At 39.4% G+C, this 27,636-nt stretch overlaps 1 protein-coding gene across 1 annotated transcript; it reads right to left on the reverse strand.

Annotated features, from left to right (window-relative positions):
• Nucleotides 1–940: 940 nt before the first annotated feature.
• Nucleotides 941–26,850, reverse strand: dnaaf9 (dynein axonemal assembly factor 9). Its single transcript, XM_028565861.1, has 37 exons — nucleotides 26,674–26,850; nucleotides 26,145–26,224; nucleotides 25,868–25,993; nucleotides 25,643–25,767; nucleotides 24,913–25,009; nucleotides 24,598–24,704; nucleotides 24,365–24,442; nucleotides 22,714–22,815; nucleotides 22,344–22,399; nucleotides 22,097–22,232; nucleotides 20,346–20,427; nucleotides 20,051–20,087; nucleotides 19,846–19,930; nucleotides 18,832–18,908; nucleotides 18,680–18,724; nucleotides 18,472–18,517; nucleotides 18,246–18,357; nucleotides 17,912–17,982; nucleotides 17,725–17,772; nucleotides 17,538–17,628; nucleotides 17,134–17,231; nucleotides 15,978–16,121; nucleotides 15,077–15,162; nucleotides 14,615–14,716; nucleotides 13,318–13,435; nucleotides 13,093–13,181; nucleotides 12,806–12,940; nucleotides 12,333–12,458; nucleotides 10,076–10,113; nucleotides 9,594–9,729; nucleotides 9,169–9,255; nucleotides 8,364–8,470; nucleotides 8,001–8,075; nucleotides 6,568–6,737; nucleotides 6,355–6,420; nucleotides 5,723–5,816; nucleotides 941–4,907 (listed from the first exon to the last, which is right to left on the reverse strand). The coding sequence occupies exons 1-37, from the start codon at nucleotides 26,727–26,729 to the stop codon at nucleotides 4,801–4,803; spliced, it is 3,435 nt and encodes a 1,144-aa protein (XP_028421662.1). The 5' UTR covers nucleotides 26,730–26,850; the 3' UTR covers nucleotides 941–4,800.
• Nucleotides 26,851–27,636: the final 786 nt, after the last annotated feature.

Genomic DNA, 27,636 nt, shown 5'->3' on the forward strand with positions numbered 1-27,636 from the left:
GCTCCAACAATTAGTATCAACAGTCCCCCGAGGCCTGAGAAATATTAGGACAGTTAAAAATCCATTTCCAAGCCGCTTTATCCAATAAGCACAAAAATACCTTAAAATTATCCACTTCTTCAAGAAGTGCATATGTTCCACACTGATGGCCCCTTTTGAACACGGAGCCAATCTTTAAAACTAGAAAAAGAACAAAAAAAAAAAACCCTCTCATACTGCGTTATCACACTGCAGCACGAGAACACCACATTTCCCCCCTTTGTATAAAACCAATTAACACCAAACTTTGTTTTTGTTCCTATAACTTCAGCTACAAAATGGCTAGTCTCCACGTACAGGATGAAGACACCAGGGTGCTCAGTTTGCCAGAGAGCTGCGTAGCAGTCACACCGAGAGGCTTGTGGAGGGCTCTTTGGGCCCCCAACGTGCAAATAAGTAAGGGTCACCCAACAAACTTAAATACTCTTTTGGTTTTGTCCGTACCAACTAGGGCTGGGCATTCTAGTTCTAGTTCCCGCTATTTAGGATATTACTGACATTGACAAAGATGCAGCTTAAAGCTATAGTGCGTAGTTTCTGTCTCCTTGAGGAATTCTGAGAAATGACAACAACTCTGTTACATGCCTTCCGTGATTTTACACTGAAGTAATGAATTTGTAGCCTGACGTGGTCAGACTCAGATTCTAGTCAAACCAGAAAAGAAAATGCCTCTGCACTCAATTGGATAGACCTAGAACCAATCAGAGCAACGGATAGACCTAGAACCAATCAGAGCAACGGAGACAGACGTCACAGAAGCTGCGAGTCAAAGGCAGGCTTCGACAGAGCAAAAAGCAGAGGCGGCAGTTTCAGTTACTGCTGATCATCTGTCCATCATCGTATAAAGCCCGCCCTAGACAATTTGATTGGTCCGAACAGCTCTGGTTCGAGCACAGTTGCTGCACAACGGATCAAGTCCAGACTGAACTTCCCGACTTCAAATGTTGTGGGCGGAGCAAAGTTCGGCTGGCATCCAGCTAATGAATTTGATATCATTCGGTTGAATTGATGTTGTCCATGTACCAAATGAAAATAAGCAACCAAGAAATGTACTACTTTGAGCCTGAATACATTTTAAGCAAACAAACTGTACCGGTTTCAGCACTTGCTGTGGTACCCAGCCCGTATTCCAACGTCTTTTTGGTTAATTTGCAAGAATACTTGAATCTCCCTGAGCCCTCCAGCGGCCTCCCCCCTGTGTGACATTGCCTACTTTACCTTCTGACTTAGTAAAAACAACAACATTGCTTTAAAGAACGACTCTATGGATCCCTTTCACCAACACTGTTGAAGGGCAGATATTCGCCTGACAACTCCTCCTCCCTGCCTGTGACAGGGAGAGGGATGGAGCTCTGAATGCGGCTTTAATCTCTGCTTTTCTTAGCCGTATAGCCAAGGCACTGCTGGATCAGAAAAACCTGACATCTCACGACCATTCAGATTCTCTTTGAGTTTTTTTCCTACAAAAAAATTGCATCTGCTTTTGCTTTTTGTAGCTTGTGCGAAAGGAGACATTTTGCTTGCACCTAGAATGTTCAATTCACAGTCTTATAAAAATACTATTTGTCGTTTTTTCGAGGTAATTCAAATTCTTAGCAGATACGTAAAATAAATGTGATTCTTTTCTCTTTGTTGTTGTACCAGTTTGGTGAAAGGCAATTTTTGTCATAAAATACGTGGAATTATATTCACATGACATCTCAACACATGCAAAATAGTGTAGACATGTATTTTTGTATATGTGTAAGTGGTAATTTGATTTAAATATCACAAACATTTTACATAACCCTCAACTCTTTAAGGACTACTCTTTGGTCTCTTGGCCAATTATAGTTTCAGTTTCACGGTTCTCTTTGACATGTGTCACAGCTTTCAAAGTTGTGGAACCTTCATACGTCAGCCTCACAACTATTTCACTGTCAATCAAGGTAACTCTCTGCAGTATTACATAACTACAGAGCGACAGCAACTGTTGCTCACAACACACTGCTTTGAGAATGCATCCCTGAAACGCTGAACAGAGGACCCAGCTCAAACAACAGTTATATTGTCAACAAAGGATTTATGTTACATACTATCATGCTCCACTTTAAAAAAAAAAAGCACTGTAATCTGTTTGCATTATGTTCCATCTGTTATTTGTAAGCGGAGGTAAAGCTTTTTCTTTTCAAGTGGCATCTCATTTTGCACAAAACCCTTCACTTGTTGTTTAGTGTGAGCTACAAGCACTCAAAGCCAGAATCCATTAGCTCACAGAACACAAGCTGGGAGAGACTGAGAATTTAGCAGCTCAATTCTTTGCTTTGTCCTTAAAGAGCTATTTGAGGGTACTGTAAGTACAATATATAAAGACACAAGATACAATTGCACTTTTTTTTATAGAGTAAAAGAGAAGGAGTGTACGAGAGGAGATAAGGGAATGAGTAACTTTGAGTAACTCTTGCTGGCTGGAACATGCCAGGGTAATACATGTTAGAGGCATACTTCATTGCTATGTTATGTGCTATCCTATGCATTAGATGATTCTTCTAAAAGACAGTGGCACATCTAGCATAAGATGGTATGGCTTGTTTAGATCATTAGAGTGGACTCTACTGAGAGGACGGATGGGGCCAGCAGTGTCAGCTCCGAGTTCACATCAGGATTATTTGAATCTGTAGATACTACCGTGGGGGCAGAGGGGGAATAACTTGCTAACAATGTTATCACTCTCTCTCGGTCTGCTGAAAACAAAAGTATTGATTTTTACTGGCTGTTGACAGCACTGATAGACATGTAAAAACACGACATAGCCAGTGTTGTAAACGGCAACCCAAAATACACTGAGGTCACAAGTGATCTAAAAATATCTTAGACAAGAAACCCAACAACGGTGAATATATGTTTACCACATTAGCAAGAATTCCCCCGTCTCCTAAGGAATTAGATTTTGGGTTTAAAATATTCTCTTAGCAAGATGGTAAAAATCTCAGAGTACTCATTAATGATTTTGGTATAGTAAGTGAACACAGGCCAATGCAATATACTCTACTGTTGTAGTAGCAGTACTAGGTGTACAATTGTATGAACATTTTAATGTTCCTTTGTCAGTATCAATTTACTCGAGACAAACTTAGCGCCACATGACCCAAAGATGAATTACTATGCATGTTACACTGCTGACCCCATAATGAATGAAAGCCATCACATCTCCAGAGAATGTAGCAGGGTTCCTACACATTTATAACTTCTAAATCCCACTTATATACCAAGCTTTCACTTTGAAATGCTTGGTTTGTTTAGATATACCAACTTAAAATTTTAGTGGGTCTTATACGACCCAAATATGCAACTGTACAAATGACTGCACTGGTTGTCCACCCAATCAAACACATTTTAAGCAATAGATTTTCAAAACCTGTGTAGAAACCCTGATAAGAGGAAGACATGCATACGCCATTAGTGTGACACACGAACGCAGAGCAAACAGTAGCATAACTACTCATTTAAACAGGACATAAAGTCTGATTCTCCGCAACATTACACCGCTAACACAAAGCCTTATCACTTTTCACTAAAGGCTCTACTCATGTTTACCCCAACAGGGAATTGAATCTAGGTTTTCCCAGATTATTTCATTTTCCCCCTTTACCTACCCAAAAGATTAAAAAAAACAAAAAACGTGGGAATGTTCACACCTATAACAAATGCAACAACAAATGAACATTTTGACAAAAAGGACGAAATTAGTGATCCACACCTGGCTGCAGTGATGCTTAGCTTAACTTTGTGTCTACCTGGTTTCTCACTCTTAACTAGCAGCATAATGAATAGAACACAGTGGTTTCAGATAAAGTTTCTGTTTGAGTGATTCAATATGCTTCTCGACGGCCTCGGCTGTTTTATAACTACAACACTTTGCTGCACGGACTGAAATCTGCTTTACTGCACTTTCATTAGATTCACTTTAGGAGTCTTAAAATAAAGCACTGGGACGGTGTTTAGCTATGTGATTAATGGCATCATTCATCAGTTGTCTGCAGCCAACAGGCTGTCCAATGTTTACAGCCCTGTGGCCAAGCACTCCCACTGCTGCAGCGTGGCACGCAGACAAGATAACAGGTGGGCCATGGATTGGGTGACAACAGAGGAGGAGCGATTCTTGAGAAACCCCACCAGGGAGCACACCAGAATCACACGGCTATCCATGCCTGTCCAGAAATAGAGGCATTAATTTGCTGTAGGAGTGTGCAGTTGGAAATTCCCTTCAATTGTGAAAGTCCCATAGCTTGCAGGCTTAGTGGGGCGTAATCACATTGGTTTAAAGATGGAGTCTTGTGTTACGTTATGTTGCAGATTTGTCTGCAGTTGTGAGCAACTCTCATCTCTTGACAAACCTGTCTTAATTGTGTAAAAAAAGTGACCACATCAATTTGTCGAATTTCATTTGATAAATATAATACCTAACTCGCCAAAGTGCTAACTGTACAGTTAGTGGTGTTGTAGTAGGAAGTAAGGCCATGTCATGTGTAACGGGTTTGGATGGGTGATGTCATTTTTTAAAAGCTCATTTGGACACAAATTAGGAAACAAAGTGACATAGTACATAGATAATGAATGGACTTCTAGCAGCAGCGTCTGCAGATGCATGTGGTGTGACCACACATTGACCATTCTAGTGGAGTGTTTAGTAGCCCTGGAGCCCTCCCTGTCCCTCCCACAGTGGTTCCCCTTAGAGTTAAATAAGACAGATGGAGGCAGTGGACATACAGACAGATTCTATCATGGATCAAACAGGTCAGGCTGTCCCTGCAGCTCCAGCTTACTGTTGAATTGCTCGACCTCTCTGTTGGCCTTGGCGAGGTACTCTTTAATAAACTCTTCCATGTCTGTGGTAAAAGCAATGTAAGGGCAACAGCCGCACAATCACCACGACAACAGTAAATATAGATGCAAGCAGACCTGCACAATGATTCACAATCACTGCTCTCAAAAAAGTTAACTTTCTATCTATATTTGTCAAATAAACTGTACACATTTTCTATGACTTATCAAACACAGAGCTGGATTTTTATTAACTAAACTGACTAACATCAAACTGTATCAACACCTGGTACGCTTTTGTTAAACAGCTGATTTAAGTGCACTGGTTTCTTTCTTTTCTTTAGCCTTTGAAATATGAAAATCCTCCAGTATTCCAAGCCTGAGTGACAACTTAGATGTACAGTAGTTGAGGTTCTACAATAGTCACCACTATGAAAAGGCAACGTATTCTCATCAAGGGGTTCGTATGATATTGCACGTAAACTTATGCAACACAATTTGTATGATATCTTACGAAATTACGGAAACTGGTCACTGGTTACGTGACAGTTAAGTATATGTACCTAAAGGTAACTGGGAAATGGCAACTGGGAAATGGCAACTGGTCACCGTTACGTAGCGTACTTGACAGTTAAGTTTATACACCAAAACAACTCCTGGTGGTGGACGAGTCCTGTGTCGTCCACCACTCCGACCTCCTTCCTACGCTGATTTTTTTGCTCCGGTCATAATTAACTACAGGCAGTAGAAGACGTTGCCTTACAGCAAACATTAATCCGGGGCCTACAATAATTAATACGTAGAATTATTTTGAATTACAGTGCATTTTTTTTTAGCTATACGTACAAGCAGTTCATGAGAATAGGCTGGAAAAGGATACAGGGATGGAAGTTCATTTTTTCTCCAAAGATGTCAACGTATTGATAACCGTTGTAAAAGAAGCCTGGTGGTAGTGGGTCCAGGTGCCTGGTCATCTAAACAAGAACATATAATATCAAGTTCAGTCAAAGTTTTTGACAAACAAACAAACTTTTTGCTATTCCTGTGGCATTCATGGACAATAAAAGTAAAGGTAGCCTGTGGAGGTTTCTTGTAAACAAACACAATTATGCTTACATTCATGGTTTATCAGAAAGCATATGTTCATGTATCCCTGGGGCCTATACAATGTGTTGAACGCATTTCATTCCACATGTATTTGCAAAGCAAGTTTTTTTTTGTTGATACATTTTAATAATTTGAAACTTGCATTATTTAGATCAACTAGAAGTGTTCTTCTCCATCTTTTGCCAGTTGCATCTGCTAAATTTCTTACAGCCACCAAGCATGAAACCAGCAGCTGGGAAGTGCATATGTGCATTGCGTGCATGCTAGTAATTCAATATAGGTACAAACAAAGCAGGTGCGCGCTCATAAAATCGCCCATAGTCAAGCTTTAATGCTGTTTTGTCCACACAAAACCCACAGGTAAAATTAAAATGATATTATAATAATACATATAAACACACTCACGTGTATGCTCTTGATTTCTTGTGGCGATAAAGTACTTTTAGTCTTCTTAGGCTTCTTTGTCTGCTTCTGTAAACACCAAACAGAAACAACAGCCTTGTGATTACACAACAATTCTTATATAGTACTTGACTGATGTTACCAATCATCATAGATCTATACATGAGTCTCAGTGTGTATTGCCATTAAAAACAGCAAGCCTATTTAAACGCCTACCTGCTTGGCACACAGCCGGAGCCAGTCCTTCAGTCCATCCTCAGTGAGGCCGACACCATCAAAGATCAGGAAGCAGGCCGTGGTGGGGTCTTTGGGGCCCGGGGTCAGAGGGACAATGCTCAGGCTCCCGCTCACTGTGTTGTAGCTCACCTCCATTAGTTGGTCTGAGTCTGGAGGTTCCAGAGATGAGCAAGTCACATCCAAGTCGCACATACAGTTCACACCTTGTGTAACACCTGCTTAGGGTTGGGCATTGTTTTGATTTTAACACATTCCGATTCCAATTCTTCCTTTTGATTCCGATTCTTTGAGGGGTGGAGTTGAAACGGTTCACATGCTTATATCACAGATAACAGGAACATTTCATTTTGATTCCATGGTGATTTACAGTTTTACCGCTTTTTCAAAGTAAAAATAAAGTCACACTTCAGAGTGCTGCTTACTGTGCTCCATGGCTGCAACACAACAAGCACCTGAAAGTACGGTGGCCGCTACGGAAACCGAAACTTGCGCGTGTTGAATTTGGAACCGATGATCGGATTCGAAACGATTCCAATAAAGAAACGTTTCAATTGGAATTGGAATTTTTTTAAACGACTCCAAGTTGGAACCGGTTCTCAATGCCCAATCCTACACCTGCTACAGTTCAGCAGCTCCATATGGAAACAACCACATGCTGTCGGAGGGGTGTTAATGTTTTAACATCTATACAACCTCTCTGTTCCCAAAATGGCTCACAGAACTCACGTGTGTGGTAAAAAGATAAAACATGTCAAATATGTCCTAACTTAATATAAAATATGTACTGAATGTGCAACAGCTAAGTACAAAAAAATAAAAGAAAGTAAAAAATAACTAAATATAAAGTGATGTAAATGATACACTACCCTAAAGACAGTGACTGAGATACACACTTGACACCAAGGGAATGCAAGTATTAGGATAAGGATGGTACTGTACAGTCTCCACATTCGTTCCATACTACTGTATCTTCCCAGGCTCTCTACAAAATATCTGCACATTCTCTGCACATCTCCTCACAGACACCTGCACTCTCTCCTCATGCAACAACTCTACACAGGTCTCCAAATGAAAGAAGAGTGAGAAAAAACTATGTGGAGGAAACCAAACCAGTGGACTATGAGCTGAATTCTAAACACCAGACACCAGAGCAACAACCGAGCAATATTCCTACCGTCAGGAGCTTCTTGCCTGCCTTGAGGGCAACCTTTTTTCTAATAATTCCCAAAACTGGGAAATGCAAATGCAGGTTAAATATTTACTATAGAAAAGAAGTCACATTTGTTTAGTAATGCTGAACAAAGTTCAAAGTTCTCTGGAATTAAAAATCTGATCTGAAATTTCAAAAAGTTAGCAGAAGTGGCATTGTATTTTTTTACGACAAAAATAAAATGAAAATGTGTTATTCCTACCAGAAAATCGGACTTTTCCCCAAACATTGTACACATTTCCTCGGAAGGGGCTTGGTCTTAGTGATGACTTCAACGCTACAGAAACATGATGAGAGTTTTAGCAGTTAGTACTGTGAAATAAATTGTTTAGAATATAAATGTTCTGAAAAGCAACATTGGCAGCAAGATGTCATAAGTGGATCCTTAGGGATCACAGATTGCTTCACAGCAACAGCGAACAATTACTTTGAGACCTCAGTTGTCTCCATATTTGGAGGCAAAGGCGGCTTATGTAATAATCATCAAACCCTGCCAGCTCATATCTGGAACTTCTGTCACATGTAAGAGTCAAAATAAGAGGGGGAGAATTCCTTTCGGTCTCACCTTTACAGCGGGTGACAAATAGAGGCCTCTCTAGGGGCCGCTTGAAAGCCAGACGTTGCTGGGTGAGGACCAGAGACCCAGAACCGGAAAAGAATCGCCCTTTGCACCTGAAACACAGAACACATGCACATTACACAAATGGTGAGAAAGTTAAGTCTAGAGCAAGCCAAATGTTTGTGCTACATTTTGTCTTTGGCTGGAAAGTTGTTTACTCTACCAGCTGCCCACAGGAAATAGGCCAGTGATTGTGATTTTGATGGTAAAACTGTGGAAGTGGATGATAAATCTGTAAATGTAGATACTCTCATCAGCAGGTAAAAAAAGGGTTAGGACATGTGAGAAGCCTTTCAAACGCACTCACATACACACAAAATAAAGCTTGAAGATGAGTAAATCAAAAAGAGCAGACTGGCCAGATATCCAGAGTATGATCTGAGAGGAGGATTTAGCAGAGGTTCATATTAGGCTGACCACTGAGGCACGAAGGCTGAATGGACCTAGTCCAAAGGGAAGGATACCCCCTCTGTGTACATGGCAACTGCATGACCAACAGCTTGTTCCTGTGCTGCCAGCAGGCAGCTGGTGATAGAACACAAGATGCCCTGAGGGGATTTACAGCAATCGGCAGCAGATACCCCCACCACTGTAGTTGAGTGGCAATTACACTTCAGGGAGGGAGGGGAGGCAGGACTGAGGCAGGAGTCAACGCCAATCTGTCGCTCAGCGGCTACAAGGTTGAGTGTGTACCCAGGAGGACACACGGAGGTCACAACCAGTAGAAAGGGACACAGGGTGAGGGTCTTACCATCCAGGGTAGAGGACATAACGCGCTCTCAGCATCTGTGGCTCATTGAAGCTGCTATCAGATAATATCGAATTCACATCTTCATTCCTAATTGATAAAAAAAAAAAAAAAAAAAAATACAGAATTATATGGGATACTTAACTTGTACAAATACATTCATGAAAAAAAACACATAACTACTTAAATATACTTTAGCCAAAATGGGGTTTTAGTTACAAAAATGAAATATTCTTTAAGTACAGAATGCATTGGGAAATGTTCATGACACATTACTCTTCAAACCGAGCCGTGCTCTGACCCAACTGATTCAGACTTAGACTCATAAAGTGGAATAAAATGTAGCCTATAGACTGAATATTTTAGGCAAAGATAAAAGCAGTTAATTGACTGTTTGCGGCACTGATCATGCTTCTGTGGGCGCCTACCTGGTGACAGCTCCTTTCTCTGCCAGTATGAAGGCTGCGGTGGGGTTGGCAGAGCGTACCAACTGATGAACATGCTGCATAAGAGGGCGCTTCTGCTCTGCTGTCAGCCCAGTGAACACCACTGTACTCACAATACCTGACATACAAGAGGCGCAAAAAGGAAATATGAATTCCGAGAGAAACTGGCTCACTTTCTTGAAAAAACAAAATCCCGTACGTGTAGCCACAGCAGAAACACTATATTTCACACTGGGTTTGGTTTACTGGTAATACTGCTGCAAGCTAAACGATTAGGGAAATTTACTTTTGATTCCTTCAAAATGATTGCTAAGATATAAAAAGGCATAATAAATAATTATGTGACAGATTAAACTGTGCTGGTTGCTTCTTGCTCATCCTAACAGCTCCAAGCAGACTTCCCAAATTGGGATTTTTCTGACAGACAGGAAGGCAGACAGGCAGGCAGACAGGACAGGACTTACCTTGACTGCACTGCTCCAACAGCTTAGGAAATGCAAACCTGCAGTGACAGACAAGGGACAGAAGAAGTTACGTTATTAAGTGCTCATTTTATGCTCATTTTCAGGTTCATTATTTAATTTAGAGGTTGTACCAGAATAGGTTTACTTGGTTTAATTTTCAAAAAACACCATATTTTTGTTGTACTGCACATTGCTGCAGCTCCTCTTTTCACCCTGTGTGTTGAGCTCTCTCTGTTTTAGCTGCAGAGTGAGACATCTCACTTCTGTTCCATCTTTGTTGGGAGTCACACATGCTCAGTAGATTCTCACTTAGTCAGTGCTTGGGCACAGACATTAGTAACAGAGAGAGTTTTTTATGGGGCACTTTAAATATACAGTATACTTGAGTACAGGGTGAGGACTGAGTGCCATCCATCAGTCAAATGCAAATTTAGTTTGACTGAGATGGTCACTGCAGCATTGTGGATAGATTATGTTGAAAACAAGGTGTTTTGTTCCTGAGTGACACACACATAAGAGCTGTGTTTTAATTTATTTAATTCACAGTCTCTTTTTATTTTAACCCATGTCTTGCTCCACATATATCATCACTAACAAAAATGATATAAATGAATAATGGGTGCTTGCCAAAGCTGTGCAGTAATAAAACAGGATAATTCCATGTTATGGCACTAGGCTAGCAATCCGGTTATCAATCGTGAGGCATTTCTCATAGGGTGACATCATGACTGTGACTGGAAACCGACCAATGTGAAAGCTTTTCTGTAATCTCATTTAATCTCAAAATAATTTATCCTGAGTTCTCAAATCGATTACTGTTATACACCACTCTCTGAATAACTCTTTTGAGCCCCTCCAGCCACCACAGACCCTTCCCCGCAGCTCTTAGCGAGCCTGCAGGCTGGGGGATCAGCAATTTGAAAGGCATTTATCTTTCCTGTCCTGATGTAATGAACTGTCTACATTCATCACAAAGAATGGCTCATGACTGACTGATGAGCTTCACTGAGGAGGGGGGTGTTGGTCGCACATGGACCTAGGGGATTACAGGGCTATGTTGAGGGGGTTGACAGGCAGGTCAGGCCTAAGCTGGGCTAACCACACCCAATTAGCGCCATAGTGGGGGTCCACACATCTCCACACAATCTTTGGCAAAGGACAGTGATAGGGGGGGCTTGTTGAAGATGCCTCACATGGAAAAGTCAGTGCTAACCACATTGCTAACTAAACCTCTTATTAGTACATTTTTCCACTGCTGAGCCAAGTAGGACTTCAGAGTTCGACAGGAGACTCATCACAATATGATGACAGCACAGGATACAAAACAGGTTTAAGATGTATTAATAATAACTCAGAATTAAATCTCAATTTGCTAGAAATCACCTTATTGGGAGTTTCACTGTGGGAGTTTCCAGGTAGATTTTTTCTTCCTGCATATATGCTCTAGTATTTTTGAATGTGACAAATTGTTATACTTCAACTAGTTCCAGCATTTGTTATAACACCTACTCGCTTTTCAATTAAAATTCTGGCGAAGAAAGACAGGAGCAGTAGTTTCTTTCAAGAGTGTTGTAAAAACCAGACCATCTAGACTGACTTCATCTGTATGTAAGTATCTCTGGCCAATGCAGCTAGGCTGTCTAGTGGAAAACAACCTATTACCCAGAGTGGTATGTCATATTATGTGGAGCAGCTCAGTCAATCTCCGACAGTGAGAAACTCTGTAAGCTACATCTAAAGCCTGTAACAAAAGGAGAGTGAGATTAAATGTAGGACTGATCCCTCTCTGTAAAAAGGGACCCAGCCTTGAGTTTCAATAGCTAAAAGTGTCATGTAACCTCGTCCTGGAAACCTCTGGTGCTTCAACAATTTATCAACATCCGGCCCTGTCTGTCATCATCTGGACTGTCCATATGTTACTTGAAAGCATAACTAAGTGAAAACCTCAACTAGAGTGTCAGGTTCTGTTACTAGTGTGTTTTAGCTTGTTTAGCCTTTTTAACTTTGCAAAATAGGCCAAAACATGACACTAGCATAAAGTGGTAGCAAACAAAAAAATATAAGCAAACCTACTGTGCTAGGAACAAATGGAAGCTATTTTTAGTGAAATGTAAAATGTATGTTTTTGGAAGATAGCAGAATAGCGGATTGTGCTATAGGAGTGATTGGAGTGACAAAAATCACTTATGGCAGCCAAAGATTGTTTTATTTTTACTTTAACAGCTGCAGAGTTGAGACTTATCTACTGAAATTTCACCTGTGCTCCATACAGGAGGCGAGGGGGTCCACACAAGCAGTGACAGCGCCGATGGTGAAACACGCTTGGACAACTGGGTCAGGGTGGAAAAGCACAGCCTGGACCACATCCAGAACATCTGTGTATCTGTCCAAATATTAACATTTACAAATGAATAAGTCAACTTCACACTGACAAACAACAATAAATTCATTAAGTATTTTCTTCAAACACTGTTATTGTTAGGTTTGAATATTGCAACATACTCTAAAGACTCATAAGGTACAGATGCTAAGATCTGTTTTATGTACTGGGATGAAATTGTTAGTATTCAAGACATTAAATGATAAATGTCAGATAACATTTTCAAACTGAGGTATTTTTGGAATGTAACCATTTAGCTCAGCTCTGCTCTACTGGATCAACTGAAGTCTTGACTTTTTCGGTACCAAGCTGTATCAAGCTGTATCAAGCTGATCGGCGGGCTTTCTTACCCAGGTGAGAGCACCAACAGACGGGGTTTGCCTCCTGGGCCTCTTTGGCTCTCCAGGAAGCTGGACAAATACTGCTGCAGGTGAGAGGCTGAGAAGCTGTTGCAGCTGTCAGGATCAGGCTGGTACACCACCCACCTATGGATCAAGTGAAAATCAATTTGTACTTGGTTTTGTTATTCTCATTACTATGAAATAGCCATAACACATGTGAGATTAGAAAGAGCAACAAATGGAACAGAAACAAAAATGAAACCAAAGAAACCTTGTTGGATGAAAATCTCTCTCACCTTCCCTGTTCCTTATTCAACTGGACCAGGAAGTTGCACAGTCTCTTCTTATGGCTTCCCGGTAGTCCAGTGATGATGGTAATGACAACCTTTTCACACACAAAAAAAGACCACATCAGATTTAAATTTTATCTGAAAGAATTCTTTGAAGGTTTTTTTTTCCTTTTTCTTGTATACATTTTTACAAATGAGGAATATCCACTGCACCTTAGTTAATATGCTCACCTTGTCTCCCTGACTGCTAACTGGATCCCTCAGCTCTGCAGAGGGGAAGAGCACCCCCAGGTGGTCATACAGAATGGGCTCCTGACCGATACTACTCAAGGCAAAGTGCTGAAGAAACCTGGCAAAGAGACCAGAACCAAACAATCAGCAAGCAGAAATGATGTTACAACTCACAGGCACAACTACATAAAATAGGTATTTTGGGACCGATCATGTGTATGTAAGGTAATGCACGAAAGTGAGTGCTTTAATTTTACAGCTAAGACGTACCAGTCACGTCGTTTATTCTCATTAAGCGTGATTTATACTTCTGCGTTAAATCGACGCCGTGGCTACGTACGTAGGGACGTGGAGACTCGACCCTACGCCGTAGCCTGACGTGCACCTCCCGAAAAATGTAACTACACCTTGCGGCGACGCACGTCGCTCGGCCGTGGCATGGAAGCGTTGCATTTCCCCCGACTCATTTCCTGGTTCTTCTTCTCCACAAACAACATGAAATCAAGGAGAGGGTTAACTTTTCCTGCTCCAGATTTCCCACCATGATCAGAAAGCACAGGGGAGACAATTTGTTTCTCACTATGACTGTAGAGTCGCTACTCGCTCCCAAGCTAATCGCCGTCACTCTCTCACTTTCTCTCTCGCTCTACCACACACTCCCCACACACACACGCCGGCTCAATGCACACACCCACGCACTGATATGTGAAGTTTAATCTTCAAGCCACTTACGTAGACTATGGGAAAAGCTCTGCGTGGAGCCTCCGCAGAACCATAAATCAAGCTTTACTCGTATTTGCTCCAGTTGTTGCAGTATACATTTATATAAAAACATAAAATCTGTTTTTTTTCTCTGCTAGAATAGAGCGCTTATAAATAAGACTGATAATGCAAAATTGTGCAAAAAAGAGCGATGAATACTGTATTTATGTATGGTAGGGTTATTTGGGGTTAAAACAGTTGTACATCTAATTATACCAGGTGACAGATTTGGGAAGACCATGAAGCTGAGTTATCCTTGCATGTGGTAGTCTTTGTTTTAGCTATAATGGCAAAAAAAAAAAAAAAAAAGAATATGTGTGCACTGTGGGTCAGATAATGAAGCTTCATTATCTTATTTAAAGACCTTTGAAGTGTGGATGGTCACCAGTGATGAATACACTGCATCAAGAAACACAGGCTTAGATTCTATTTTGGGAAGACATACTCACGATGAAGCAATACCTAGCATCAGGTTTTATTACTTGTTTGGTCAAACTGTGAAGCACTCTACTGAGTGACTTGAGTGTGTACTAACATGTCCTGGTCTGGCAGCTGGCAGTATGAGGTCTTTAGGCTGCCCCTGCGTTTGGCCACGGGCGGCTCCTGACTGTCATGTAGCTTCTGCAGTTTAGTGTGCCTGAGAGGAAAATAAAGTCATAACAATTTCTTTGTTGTGATTCATTGGATAGACCTTACATGCCTACCTTATAGCATCAAGAAGACTGATTCATTGTTTTAACAGAATCACAATCTCAAAATCTTGTGACATGATAAGAAAGGGGCTTGGTAAAACATATTAAAATGTTTTTTTTTTTCTTCACTTTTTCTAAAACAAATTGGGAAAATTCAACAACATTGTGTCAGAATTTATCAAAAACCTATGTGTATTTGGTTTGATTTGTTTTTAATTGATCTTATTGGATCAAATTAGATTTCTAATGGAATCTAGCATACAGACAACTAATCTTAAATTGTAAAGACGACACAGTTTTCTTACATGTTTTTCTGGTTGCAGGTCAGGTGCTTCTGGTCCACCATTTGCAGAGTGAGTCCAGATTTAGAGTTTTGCCACACTGACAACACCTGCAGAGAGATAAGGTTCATATAACTGGAGCTGTATCTTTAATGAGCTTAAAGTGAAGAAGAAGTTATACAATCATGTCCCAAATTATATTTCATTCACAACTCATCCTTCAAAAAAAAGAAGAAATCTGTCATAAATACTTCACATGTATTTTTTGAAAATTACTGTATAGAATTTAGTCGCAGCAAAACCTGAAAGAACATCCGATAAACTGGGATAAACACTAGTACTGGGACGCTTTTGTCCCGATTTGATTCTTACTACGTTTACCACTGCTATAAATAAATCCTTAGATTAATGTTATACAGGCACGATGTAGAGACTGAATCACGGTGTCAAACTCAGTTTCATTAAGGGCCACACTGGAAAATGAGAATCACATCAAGGGCCAAACATGTATAGTTTATTGCTTTTATGTATTATTGCATGTCTCATATAGCCTGTCACTTACAGTTTGGTCGTCAAAAATGTCGAAGAAAATGCCAAAAAACGTCAGGATAAGCTTAAAAAAAGTAAAAACAACAAAAAAAGCAGTAGAAATACCCTAAAAAGCGCCAAAAACTTCGTGAAAAGCGTCAAAAATGTTGGAAAATGTGCCAAAAACTTCACGAAAAGCATAATATTTTTTGGAAAATGTGCCAAAAACATAAAAAGTGAAAAAAACTACATGGGCAAACAAAAAAGTTATTGTGTACTAAATTGATATAGGGGTCGGATCAAAATTTGCAAGGGGCCAGATTTGTGATCTATCAGATGCCCCATGTGTACCTCTTTAGACTCAAACCCTGTCAGAGTCCCTGGCTAAAGACCGTACCTTGGAGTAGAAGGCCCTGTGGCTCTTTGACCTGGGCTGGAGAGCAAAAACCAGACAATGGTCGGCGCTGTGGAGAGGGAACGGAAGGTGTGGGAGCACGCTGCTCTCATACTCCACAAGCAGAGATGCCACAGCACTGGAGTCCTGTTAATAAGAAGACACAGAAATTGTATACAAGTTGGAACCAGAAATTTTATTGCACATGGATCCATATTATATGTTTTACCACACTTTACAACAAGTATAGGGAAGCAAGTAAAGAACTGTCTTTAATGTGACAACAAAATAGATCTTGGGTAGAAAACAGGGCTGAACGATTAATCATTTTCAAATCAAAATCGTGATTAGAAGAAAGTGATTATTTAATTGTGAAGACCGTGATTAATCAAATGTGAAATATTTAATTGAATGTTTGGTCTAACATTTGGTTTAACATTTTTTATTTCTCTTTTCATTATTATATTTACGTTTTTTTTTTCATAAGATAAAGGCTGGAATAATGTTACATATCACAGATTGTTTGCAGAAATGTCCCATTTTTTAAGTGGATCTTTCATTTATTTTTTATCACCTTATTTTTAACATAATCGTAGAAGGTGCAATATTTTAGCAAAAAAAAAAAAAAAATTTAATCGTAACATCGCAATTAGATTGCAGATTTTAGTATCGCCTCAGCGTGGCTGGTCGTCATAGCGACTGCCGTGGGCGTGGCTTAGTAGCTTGCTTTCCCATTGACATATCCCCGACGCATTTCCTGGTTCTCCGTAAACAACATGATATCAAAGAGATAGTTAACGTTTACTGCTCCAGATTTCCCACCGTGGTCATATATATATATATGACTCTAGAGTCCCCACACACACACGCTCGACACACACACACATCATCACACACACACCAGGCACCAGATAACCATTAGGCAACTTGTATGCTACGGAGAAAGCTCTCTGGAGCCTCCGGCAGCAAAAACACCGCTTAAACTATTTAAAATGCCCTCGCTCACAGTGGTCAGTGACGTTTCTTTCCCCCAATCACACACACGTCACAGCTCGCTTGGAACCTCGACTGACACTAAAAAAACAGTACATCACACATACCACGTAATGGAAAACCACCAGTTGCGAGGCGGTACCCATAAGATATCAAACCATTAGGCATAGAACTTGATGGTGCTGATGTGATCCTTGGACAGGGTAAAGGTTCCGTATTGAGAATGGATAAACAGGAGTCCCTCAGAGAAGAAAATTATTTTTCCTAGGATCAACATTTAAAGAAATATTTAAAAAAAATGATGCAACTCATTGTCACGTAAGGGATGACATTGGCCAAAATATATGAAAATATATCTTCAATCAAATCAATCAAACACAAATGAATATGGTGAATCAATAAAATAGACTTTTAACCATAGCCATATTCACAGGGTGGTGTAAAGTTGACTTTACAGTTGAGTTAGAAATCTAAGAATCAAAGATTACACAGCAGCATAGTAACTTACTAGTTACTGTATATAAATATCAACTACATGGCAGAAATGTTATTATTAATGGAGAGTGTCACCTTCTTCAGGTGTGGAGAGCTGGCTGCTGGAGAACACATACGCAGCATCTGCTACAGTCAGAGCAGTTCCCAAACACGTGCCTTCCTCCTTCTGTTTAAAACACATAATCTCAGTGATGATGTTACATGCACATACATAAACATGTATTCATACACTGCAGCGGACACATGATGCTTCTGAACTTACCTTAGCAAGATGTTGGGCTTGCTCAGATTCCTTGACATCAGATTCCATCTAAAAACAACATGACCACAAGACTTTTGACAACATGCTTTCTGGATAGAAGAAGACTAAAAATGTGTGTTTTGGGAAACCTAAACTGTAAAGAAAATCTACAAATTGATCTGAAATAGATTTTCAGCCCCATACATACCAGCCAGCAGGCATATCGAGGCACAGTTGTAGTCAGGATGGCGTAGCAGCTGTCTGAGGACACAGTGCCATCTGCAGGAGAGAAACACACTTGTTTAAAATGCAGCACAAACAACAAAGCCAAATGATGAGAAACAAAGAAGATAAATGAAGAATATGATCCTCAGAGAAGGAAATAGGCTATTTTTAGACCAGTGCTCTGTTGTTTTAAAATTACTTTTGCCTTTTTCTGTTAACGGTGAAATGTGGATTTGTCCTGCTTATTATGTAAATCACATTTCTTTTGTGGACTTAATCAGCGATTCTACTTAGACTTAATCAAATCAATATTGTACCTTTCTGTTGAATGTTGATGCTGGACTCCAAGAAGGACTCAGAGAAGACCACAGAGCCCAGGTCGCCCCTATCCCACTGCAAGTCTGGGATGTCACGGACAGTCATGGAGGCCTTCAAAACAAAAGTGGAATTAATGCGGATAAAATAAAATAAAAACTTTTCATTTGAAGTCATTTCATTGTTATCCTTTGGTCAAGCAAAAAACAATAGACTTCTCTAACTTACTGTTTTAACTGCATAACGGCTTTCTTCATCAATCAAGGGAATGATCCTGAAAACAAAAATAAAACAGGCTCTTAAGATCTGAAATCACATTTTTACAAAAATGTAGTATGTTTTTTTCCTTTTCAAATAAGACAATTACATTTTCAAGGAGCTGTGTAAGAAAATACAAATGCTTGCAAATGTTCATTAAGGACTTGTTAACACTTACCTTCCTTGCATATTCACTGCTTGAATGCTGAATTCACATTTGGACCTGAGGAGAGAAAACATAGAATCAAACCTCAAACAATACATACAAAACATTTCATGCTTGGCCGAAGGCTCACACAGAGGTGAAAAAAAATCTAAATCAAACTGTACCTGAGAGAACTGCGGTACAGACTTAAATTCATCGAGTCCAAAGCCATGAGAAAGGTGTTCTCTGCTACATCCTTAGCCTGCAATAATAAACACGCTATAATGAATCTGAGGCCAATACTACAAATCAAGATCACCATGCCCTGGATTTATTTCTGTTACCCTGCTTCACCAAACCTAACAACCGCGGTCCCACATAAGGTGTGACACGACGGTGGTTGTCAATTTGTTCAATCAACCCAGGGTTTCCCAAACTAGCGACAAGTGCGTTCACATACTGTACAAGGGGCGGTGTTTGGACCATTTGACCAATCGCAAACATGGACAAGTCTACCAGAGCGTATTTTACACAAGAAGAGCAAACGATAATCCTACAGAAATAAGAAGAACACAGACACGTAATACAAAAATTGCAACGGCTTATCAATATCACTGCCCCATCAGTCAGGCACAACAAGATCGGACCATAATTACACTTGCGCATTCCATAAACTGTCGCTGCTTTAGCCTATTATTTCAGTTGCCATCCTGGCAGTGGTAAGCGATCCTGGGAGCAAATAAAAAATAAATATAAAAACATAATTCAATCCGATTTGTCACATTGGCAACATACGGCTCAAGAAGCTGACAAAGATATGTAATTTCATACGCTGAAAATCTATATCTTTCATAAAAATACCCATCAGGGAATGTTAACCGGTTTTGTTGGTCTCGCGCACCTTGTTCCGCCGGATCTTCTAAGAATGGTGACGCCGTTCTCAATTGAGTATTGATTGGTCAGTAGGCGGTGCTTTCATACCGGTTGATCTCTGAGCTTGAGCAGGTTAGGTGTTCAGCATAAATTACCATGCCGATGTAATCCGGTAACAAGTGACCCACCTTCGTGATACACAAAACCCTGGGTTGAACCTGAACTTACCTCGGTAACCCCAGATCTTGCTTCGTAGTATAGGCCTCTGTCATTTTAAAGTACATGTTGAAAGATAAATGTTAAAATAGGTGCCCTTTTTTTCATACCTTGGTAGCACTGGAGGTACAGGAGTAGCATTTGATTCCTGAAAGGACTGCTTGAACAGCAGCTGAATATATCTGTGACAAAAGCCTATAAACAAAACAGTAAACATACTCTTTAATTCAGACATTCTTTAACATGTAACAATGGCCAGCCACTAGCCTTCAGGGAAAAAATATTGATTATTAGAGGCAAAATTAAATCACTTACAAGACTTCTGTTTTCTTTTGCTCTGTGTTTTGATTTCCTGTGGGTGAAATACAGCGAGTGTAAATAAATGATATACTAACAATACAAAGAAGAGGCTTCTCATATTACACTTAACCCCAGGCAAGACCTTTCTGGACGCTGCATTTGACTTCATGCAAAGTAACATTTCACACAAACAATTCTGACAGAGGGTTAGTTAATATAGCTTGAAACCCTGGGTTAATAAAATATGCTTTAAAAACAAATGTGCAGTTGATTAATATTAAATAAGCAAAGTCCTACAGTAAAACCTCACCAAGATATGGAGTGTGGGTGGTCTCAAAGAAATAGGTTCGAGAGCAGGCTAGAGGTCCTTTGGGAGCCACACACTGCAGAATCTAATGGACAAAAAAAGTGTTTAATTTGTTAGATAGAATCATGGCATGTTCACAAATGACACAGGAAACATAGCAGTGTTTTCCCTAGTTTTGTGGAAGACTTAAGTGCCCGTATTTGGCGAGGGGCTTAGGCCTCATTCCTCAAGAAAATGTTATGTTTTTCAATAAAAAAATTAAAATAATTTCCCCCATACATTCGGTCTTTGTGGGATTTTCTCTTTTTGTGGTCATCTTGTGTCTCCTTTTTCGGTTGTCTTTGGGGTAGTTTTGTGTCTCGCTTTGGTCATTTTGGTTTTCTTTGGGTCCCTGTGGTCATATGCCGTCTTTTTGTAGTCAGTGGTGTCTCTTTTTCACATCATTTTGGACCCTTATTATTTATCTGTTATCTTATTATTATTATTATTATTATTATTATTATTATTATTATCGGTGTCTAAAACATTGGAAAATCTAGAGCAGATAAATAAAAAACATTTAAAAAGCATAACAACAAAATGTTCTAAAGAAGTCCAACTTCAATCATTAGATTTGAGAAAAGTCTTTTAGATAGAGATGCACCAATAGACCGGCCGGTGACCGGAATTGGCTGGTTTTCAAGTGCTCGGCCATGACCGGTGACCGGCAGGTCAGTCTGACATATGCCGATTTCATGCCGGTCAATGCTACAATTAACTGACAACATAAGTTAAACGAGTTACAGTTCTCAAGGACACACGGACGCGACAGCACAGTCTCTTTTTCCTTTCTCTCAACTTTTCCGCCGTGTGTCGTGCGTACCGCTCGCAGTGTGAAGCGTGTGTCCGCGCTATTCTCACACATTAGGGAACCGCGTGAATTAACCTGCAACATGTCAGCTGTTTGGAAATTCTTCAGCGTGTGTGCAGAAGATAACAAGTTTGCAATTTGCAACACCTGCAAGGAAAAAGTAGGGCGTGGAGGGACGACACCAAAAACCAAAATCACAGTTTTTTAGTTGGATATTGGATGTGAAAAGAAGGAAATGGTTCTAACATTGCTCTTTAGATGTGTGTGAATTTCCCACACCATGAGTAATTTATATAGTTCTTTTATGATCCATTTTGTGATCCATTATCTGTTAAAAAATATGTCTATGTTCTGTGCAAAATGTTCTATTAAAGAAAAGATAAAAAATGTATATTTGTGTGTGCTGTTAAGTGGTTAGAAAACTGAAATCGGAATCGGCTAAAATCGGTATCGGCTGGCCTAACTCAAAGAAAATCGGAATCGACCTAGAAAGTTGTAATCTGTGCATCTCTACCTTTAGATACATTCATTAGGCTTAGGTGCTGCCCAAAACAGCTTGTTGCTGCACCTTAACCAGGGAAAAACCCCTGCATAGGATCAGTGATCATGTTCCCTGAGATGTTTAAGATGATTTGTCAACACTCCTCTGAAAACCACTGGTTGTACCAAATTACTTCAGAGGGAGGTGCTGCAGGCCAGTTTTCCTCTTTAACTTGAAAAATGCGTGTTTAAAGACATAAAACACACATAATAGATAAAATACATCAATGCTATTTGAAATGCTGAAAAGTATTTACACTGGCAGTTCTTCTACTATACTAACCACTTTGACAGGTGCCAGGCCATTAATAGGGACGCTATTGTAATGAAAGTAGTTCAGTGTTTCCCATTTCAGACTTTTTACCATGTGTCTGGCTGCAGAACCCAGATGTCCTGTGTTGCGGACCTGATGACTCTCGGAGGGAAAGTTGAACGAATAACTCTCCAAATCCTCGGAGGAGGAATGCTTCCCAAACAACACAAAGGGCTGCTGACTTTTACTGAAATGAAGGAACATTTGATTACCCAATAGTATTTTTCCGTTCTTCAAACCACAAGTCTACAGAGGAACATCATTTCAGTATTAAGACACTGTTGAATAACAAGAATACCTTTTATCTGTGATGTTGCTTGAGATCAGTCCATGAGAGTAATATGTACGGAACGCCTATGGATTGATGAGAATACACTTTATGCAGAAAGTACACTTTGCTGACTACTAGGACCAGACATTGAACAATGCCATTTGAAAATAATAATAATAATAATAATACAGTGAATTTATATAGCGCTTTTACAGACTCAAAGTCGCAATACTCTGCATGTGCATTTGTTGTAAACATGTGCACGCACGCAAAGTATAAAGTTCACAACAAATGTAAAAGTAGTCATGTAAGCACACATTGACTTGATCTCCTTCCAGTCACTTTTGCCGTCCACTCCACCTAGTTTTTGTAGGAACATATATTGCAATAATCGTACCTCGCCTGCCTGTGCTTCAGATAGCTCCAAGATGGACAGATGGCTCTCCAGGTCCATACTGGAGAAAAAGCCACTCCACTGCTTCTCAAAGTTAACCAAGTCCTAAAATACAACAAACAATACCAACATATATTAAGAGTAAATCATACTGAATGATCATGTTAACACCTTCCACTTACTAGATACAGTATACCACATACTAAATATAACTATTGTTCAGCCAGGAAATATTAATGTCACTTGAGACTGACTAAAACACTTCATTATTAAAATCAATTCATTTTACTTCAACTGCTTTTAACAATAGGGACATTTTTACTGTACCTTTTAACATTATTTCATTTGATTAATTAATGTTAACAAACCAATGAGATTTTGTGGTTTATGCAATCAATTAACACAGCTTCTGTCATTTTTTACAATACAGACAAACCATCACCAAAAGAGTCATTTGGTTTGACCATGACTGTATTTTAAATTATTAATTTGAGGATAAATATTCATGAACAAACCTGATTTGACATTGATGTTGCGATAGTATATATTGTGTAACACGGACGAAATATGAAATAACATATCTCATAAATGTAATCATTTCATTGGACTTCTCTAAAACCTTCAACATGCAAGTAAAACATTGCACAAGGAAATGAAAAAAGGGGAAATATAGAAAAGAAAATAGCCAAATCTGCTTCATATTTGTATAATTGTAGTTCCTTTAGTTATTAAAAACATTATTCAATTTGAACATTTACTATATTGGTTTTACCGAATGACCAAGGCTGATTTTTGTTTAGACCATGCACAGACAAGTTTTAACATGACTTTAAAATCGACATCCACCGAGCCAAAATGCTTATGTTATCCATAGTTAGCTCGTTTGTGTTGGGTTATAGGAGCTTAGCTGGGAGCTTCATGGAGACAGCTAAAGTTAATGTTAGCTGCCCTACAGCTGTCAGAGTTAGCTTCAACTTCATATATTACCTTCTAACAGCTGTATTCTCAGTAACATGACAATCTGGAAGAAACAGGTTGCTTATAAATCACTAAAATAGTAGTGACAGCACCATTTGGCTTTGTTAGCAATGCCGTTAGCATCATGGCTAACACTATTGTTTACTTTATGACAAATTGTTTTGGCTGTGCTTTCTAACGTGATGTCATTGTGCTAACCGAGCAACGTTAGCCTTTACAACAGAGCTGCTTCAATACACTTGTTATATAATGTTTCATTACAGAGTTCTCTGTTGATTTGGGTTTGTCGCTGTGTGCTCGTGGTGGGATATAATGTAAACAGAGAGCGGCTTGCCAGAAATGCAATGCGCCATGACGTAGATCCCCTTTAAGGCCAGGCTGATGTTGGAAGTCCCTCTAGTGGACAGAACGTGTAACAACAACCCCATGCTTATAGTTGCATTGACAATGCCTAAGCCTGAGCAGTGTAGTACATATTAATAACAGGCTACATTTGAGCATTTAATATTCAAATATTATTTGAATATTTTAAAAAAATAACAAATGAAATTTGAATGATATTATAGAGGAAGACTGAGAGCTCTAATATACACGTACATCAAGATGACAAATAAAGGTATTTGAAACACTTGCCAAACCTTTTAATTTTTAGATGAAAAAAGAGGCTCAGTCTTACCTCTGTGAGGAGATTATCCAGGGACACTGGGTCGAGTCTGTTGTAAACCTGCCACAGCTTCTCACTCATGTCCATTAGCTGGGAAAACAGGAATATATAAAACAAGCTGAAACAAGAAGTGTAGGACCACAAGTACAACGTAGTGCTACAAATCCTTTTTATATATTATTAAATTTTGCAACACTTCAGAGCTTAAGAAATATTTTATTTTTTTTGATTTTGCTTGAAGGTACCTTGTATTTCATGGTAAAAAAGCTTCCTCCACCGATGCCTTCCAGGGCAAAAGCTTGAATCAGGGGCCACTTTTCCATCATAAACATATCAAACCTCTGGATGTGTCCTAAAAGTAACAGTAGAGCAAGTACATGTACAATTACCTGTGTTGTTGTTGTAATTATATTTTAAAAGTATGTCTTGTTAGGAAGGTGAAACTACATTGTATTCCAGCTTACTGAGAGATGTAATGTCATGTTTGTGAATGCTTTTCACTATCTCTTTAACATATGTGTAGTGAATGAATGTGAAGATTAAAATGTGATGAAATGTACCCTGGGAGCTGTATGGTACTCCAATACGATAGCAGTCCTGCACCATTGTGACGAAACTGGAGATTTTGAATTCCTCTGCTGCTTCCTCATCTTCATACTGTGTGTGGAGGTGAGAAAATTGCATGGGCAGACAACTTAGAAAATGACTCAATCTCAGGATGGAATGACAATTACAAACACTGCTACAAATGGCCATATTTACAATTTTCAGCAATGTGGCAATCATTACATTAAAAGACCTATACACTTGTGCACACATTGCAGGTACAGTGGTAAAAACTAGAAAACACTATGTCATTGGTGAAAGTGAATGTGCTGCTTTCATTGTGCAGCCTGTGTAGACAAGGTATAACATATAAGCACACAGGTCTAATAGGAAAGTGTCTAAAAAATAAATAGTAACCTGCAAGCAGGGTTCAAAATGTACTGTTTTTCATCCACCAGCCAAATGGCTAGTGAACGATCAAATTTTACCAGCCACTCAATCGATTACAATTGTTTTTTTAGCTGGTGAGTGAAGCAAATCTGCCAGCCACTTCCATATTTCACCAGCATTTGGCTCAAAGATGCGGCTTATTTTGAACCATGCTTGCAAGGGTTAAAATCGCAGCCAGGTGTATACATCAACATGCCTACATACTCTTGATAAAGTTCCTACTCCTACATGAATACAGGAACTATAATTAAAAGAAATGATAAGCCTGTTAATGGAGTGAGAGGGCTTTTATACCTCTGCCTTTGTCATGCAGTAAAGATGCAGGTTCCTCCAGTGGGACACGTAGGGCAACAGGTAACTGTAGTTCATTGGGTTGCAGTACAGATGAACACACTCTGCCTTGATCAACAGGATTACATCTGGAAAGCAGACAAGCATTGTGTCAGAAAGAAAATATAAAAAACTAATGCAGGCATAAAATATGATTGCAACACTGTGAACAACACTTGAAAAACTCACCATCCAGCATTTCTTCAGGAAATTCCTCAAGGACATGTTCCAGATTCAGCTGATTTCTTCCATATAGTCCATAGAACAGATACTTCGCCAGCTCAGTGCACCCATCATTATATCTGCTGTCAATTCCTAAAATAAACGAAAACAATGATTCACCATCTGTTCTGAAAAAGTACTTCCTCCAGCCTTAGCAGTTGGCAGTGCGGTTAACCAGGCCAGATAAAGATATAAAGGTTACAGATTTTTCTTTTTTTTTTAAAAAGCTTGCAACTCAACATACCAAGAGAGCACAGGATGCCATCAGGAGTGGCAGTGCCACCTTCGTATAGCAGAGACTGAACCTGACACAGGCGACAGCAACTGGAAAATATCACAATAAAAAGAATATATATATATGTATATATACAGTATCTGCTATATAGCTAGTCATGGCTTCAGTTACTAACATTAACTTTAGGTGAATGTTGAGCCAAACGGTTTAACGTTAGCTTACGTCACTACTAACGTAGCTAGCTAGCTACTTGACTGAGTGATGTGCAGGGAATATCTAGGAATGGCACCGTTAACGTTAGCTAAATTAATGTGTAGCATAACTTAACCAGCTGAATAATACTGACAATGTAGCGAACCTATAGCTGGCTAGAATCATTGCTTACGTTAGAATTACTGATACTAGTGTCGGTTAACTAACTATAACTGACGTTAAAACGTCGAAGAATAACGGCTTGCGCTAACGTTTGCTAGGTTAACGTTAGCTTGACAGCTTCACTGAGGCGTTTTCTGTATACACGATTCGAGATTAACATTACCTGACAGCTGGGTTGATTCCCGATAATTTCCCGTTAACTCTCCTTATACCGGCCATTGCAATTGTGGTTACGTTACACACAATTTACGTTTCAAACCGAACAACGTTAATGTTATGTATTTTCAGGCTGAATAACTAGCTACATCTTCATCATCACCCTGGAGAATGTCTACACAAGATAGCATAGCAACGGAGCAAACCATTTGATATTTAGGGGCGTCCAGAGTATCAATATAATACTTGGGGGAAATAGTAAAAATATTAGCACTAATTATTATAATTTCCTAAAAAGGTGCTTTATGTAACACCATATTTTGTACTTGCTGAATTAAGCGTTTAACAAAAAAAAAAATTATCAGAATTTACCAGACTGTTTCCCCCATTTTAAGCTGTCGTACTGCCTTGTTTTTGGCCGTTTTGATAGCGGCAGACAGCCGCGCTCAGCATCACAGGGAGATGGTGCAATCGCTCAGTAATCTCAGCTATATTCTTGCAATACATTAATTATTAATTTCATGCTGTACTTGTTTTCTTGTTTTCTTTTTCGTTTCTTAATATGAAGATAAAGAAAGCAATCGAGGAGCTAATTCATCAGAAAGATTTTATTTAATTTTTTGTCAGAAATGTACAGTTTTACTGGACGTTGGCTCACATTTAATCTTGGATGTCACTCATATCACTAAGATGTGATGGATGTCTGCAGTGAGGCTGATTCAGCAATAATGCAGACAAGGAACAATCACAGGATGCCTCTCAGACAGGCTTTATTATGTAGAGGGCAGCAACTTAATAGAGTCAGGTAGGAAAAGGAAACTGAATCAGGCCGACTGATTAGGAGTTTGCAAATTCCCATATTGGTTCAGTTTAAAAATTTTCACCTCAAATATGACTTTTGAAACACTGGCATATTAAAAATGTACTCACATTCACGCAGTTTCAAGTGGTAGAATTAAATAAGGTACAA

Source organism: Perca flavescens, chromosome 20 (assembly GCF_004354835.1).
Source record: "Perca flavescens isolate YP-PL-M2 chromosome 20, PFLA_1.0, whole genome shotgun sequence".
Taxonomy (NCBI): domain Eukaryota; kingdom Metazoa; phylum Chordata; class Actinopteri; order Perciformes; family Percidae; genus Perca; species Perca flavescens.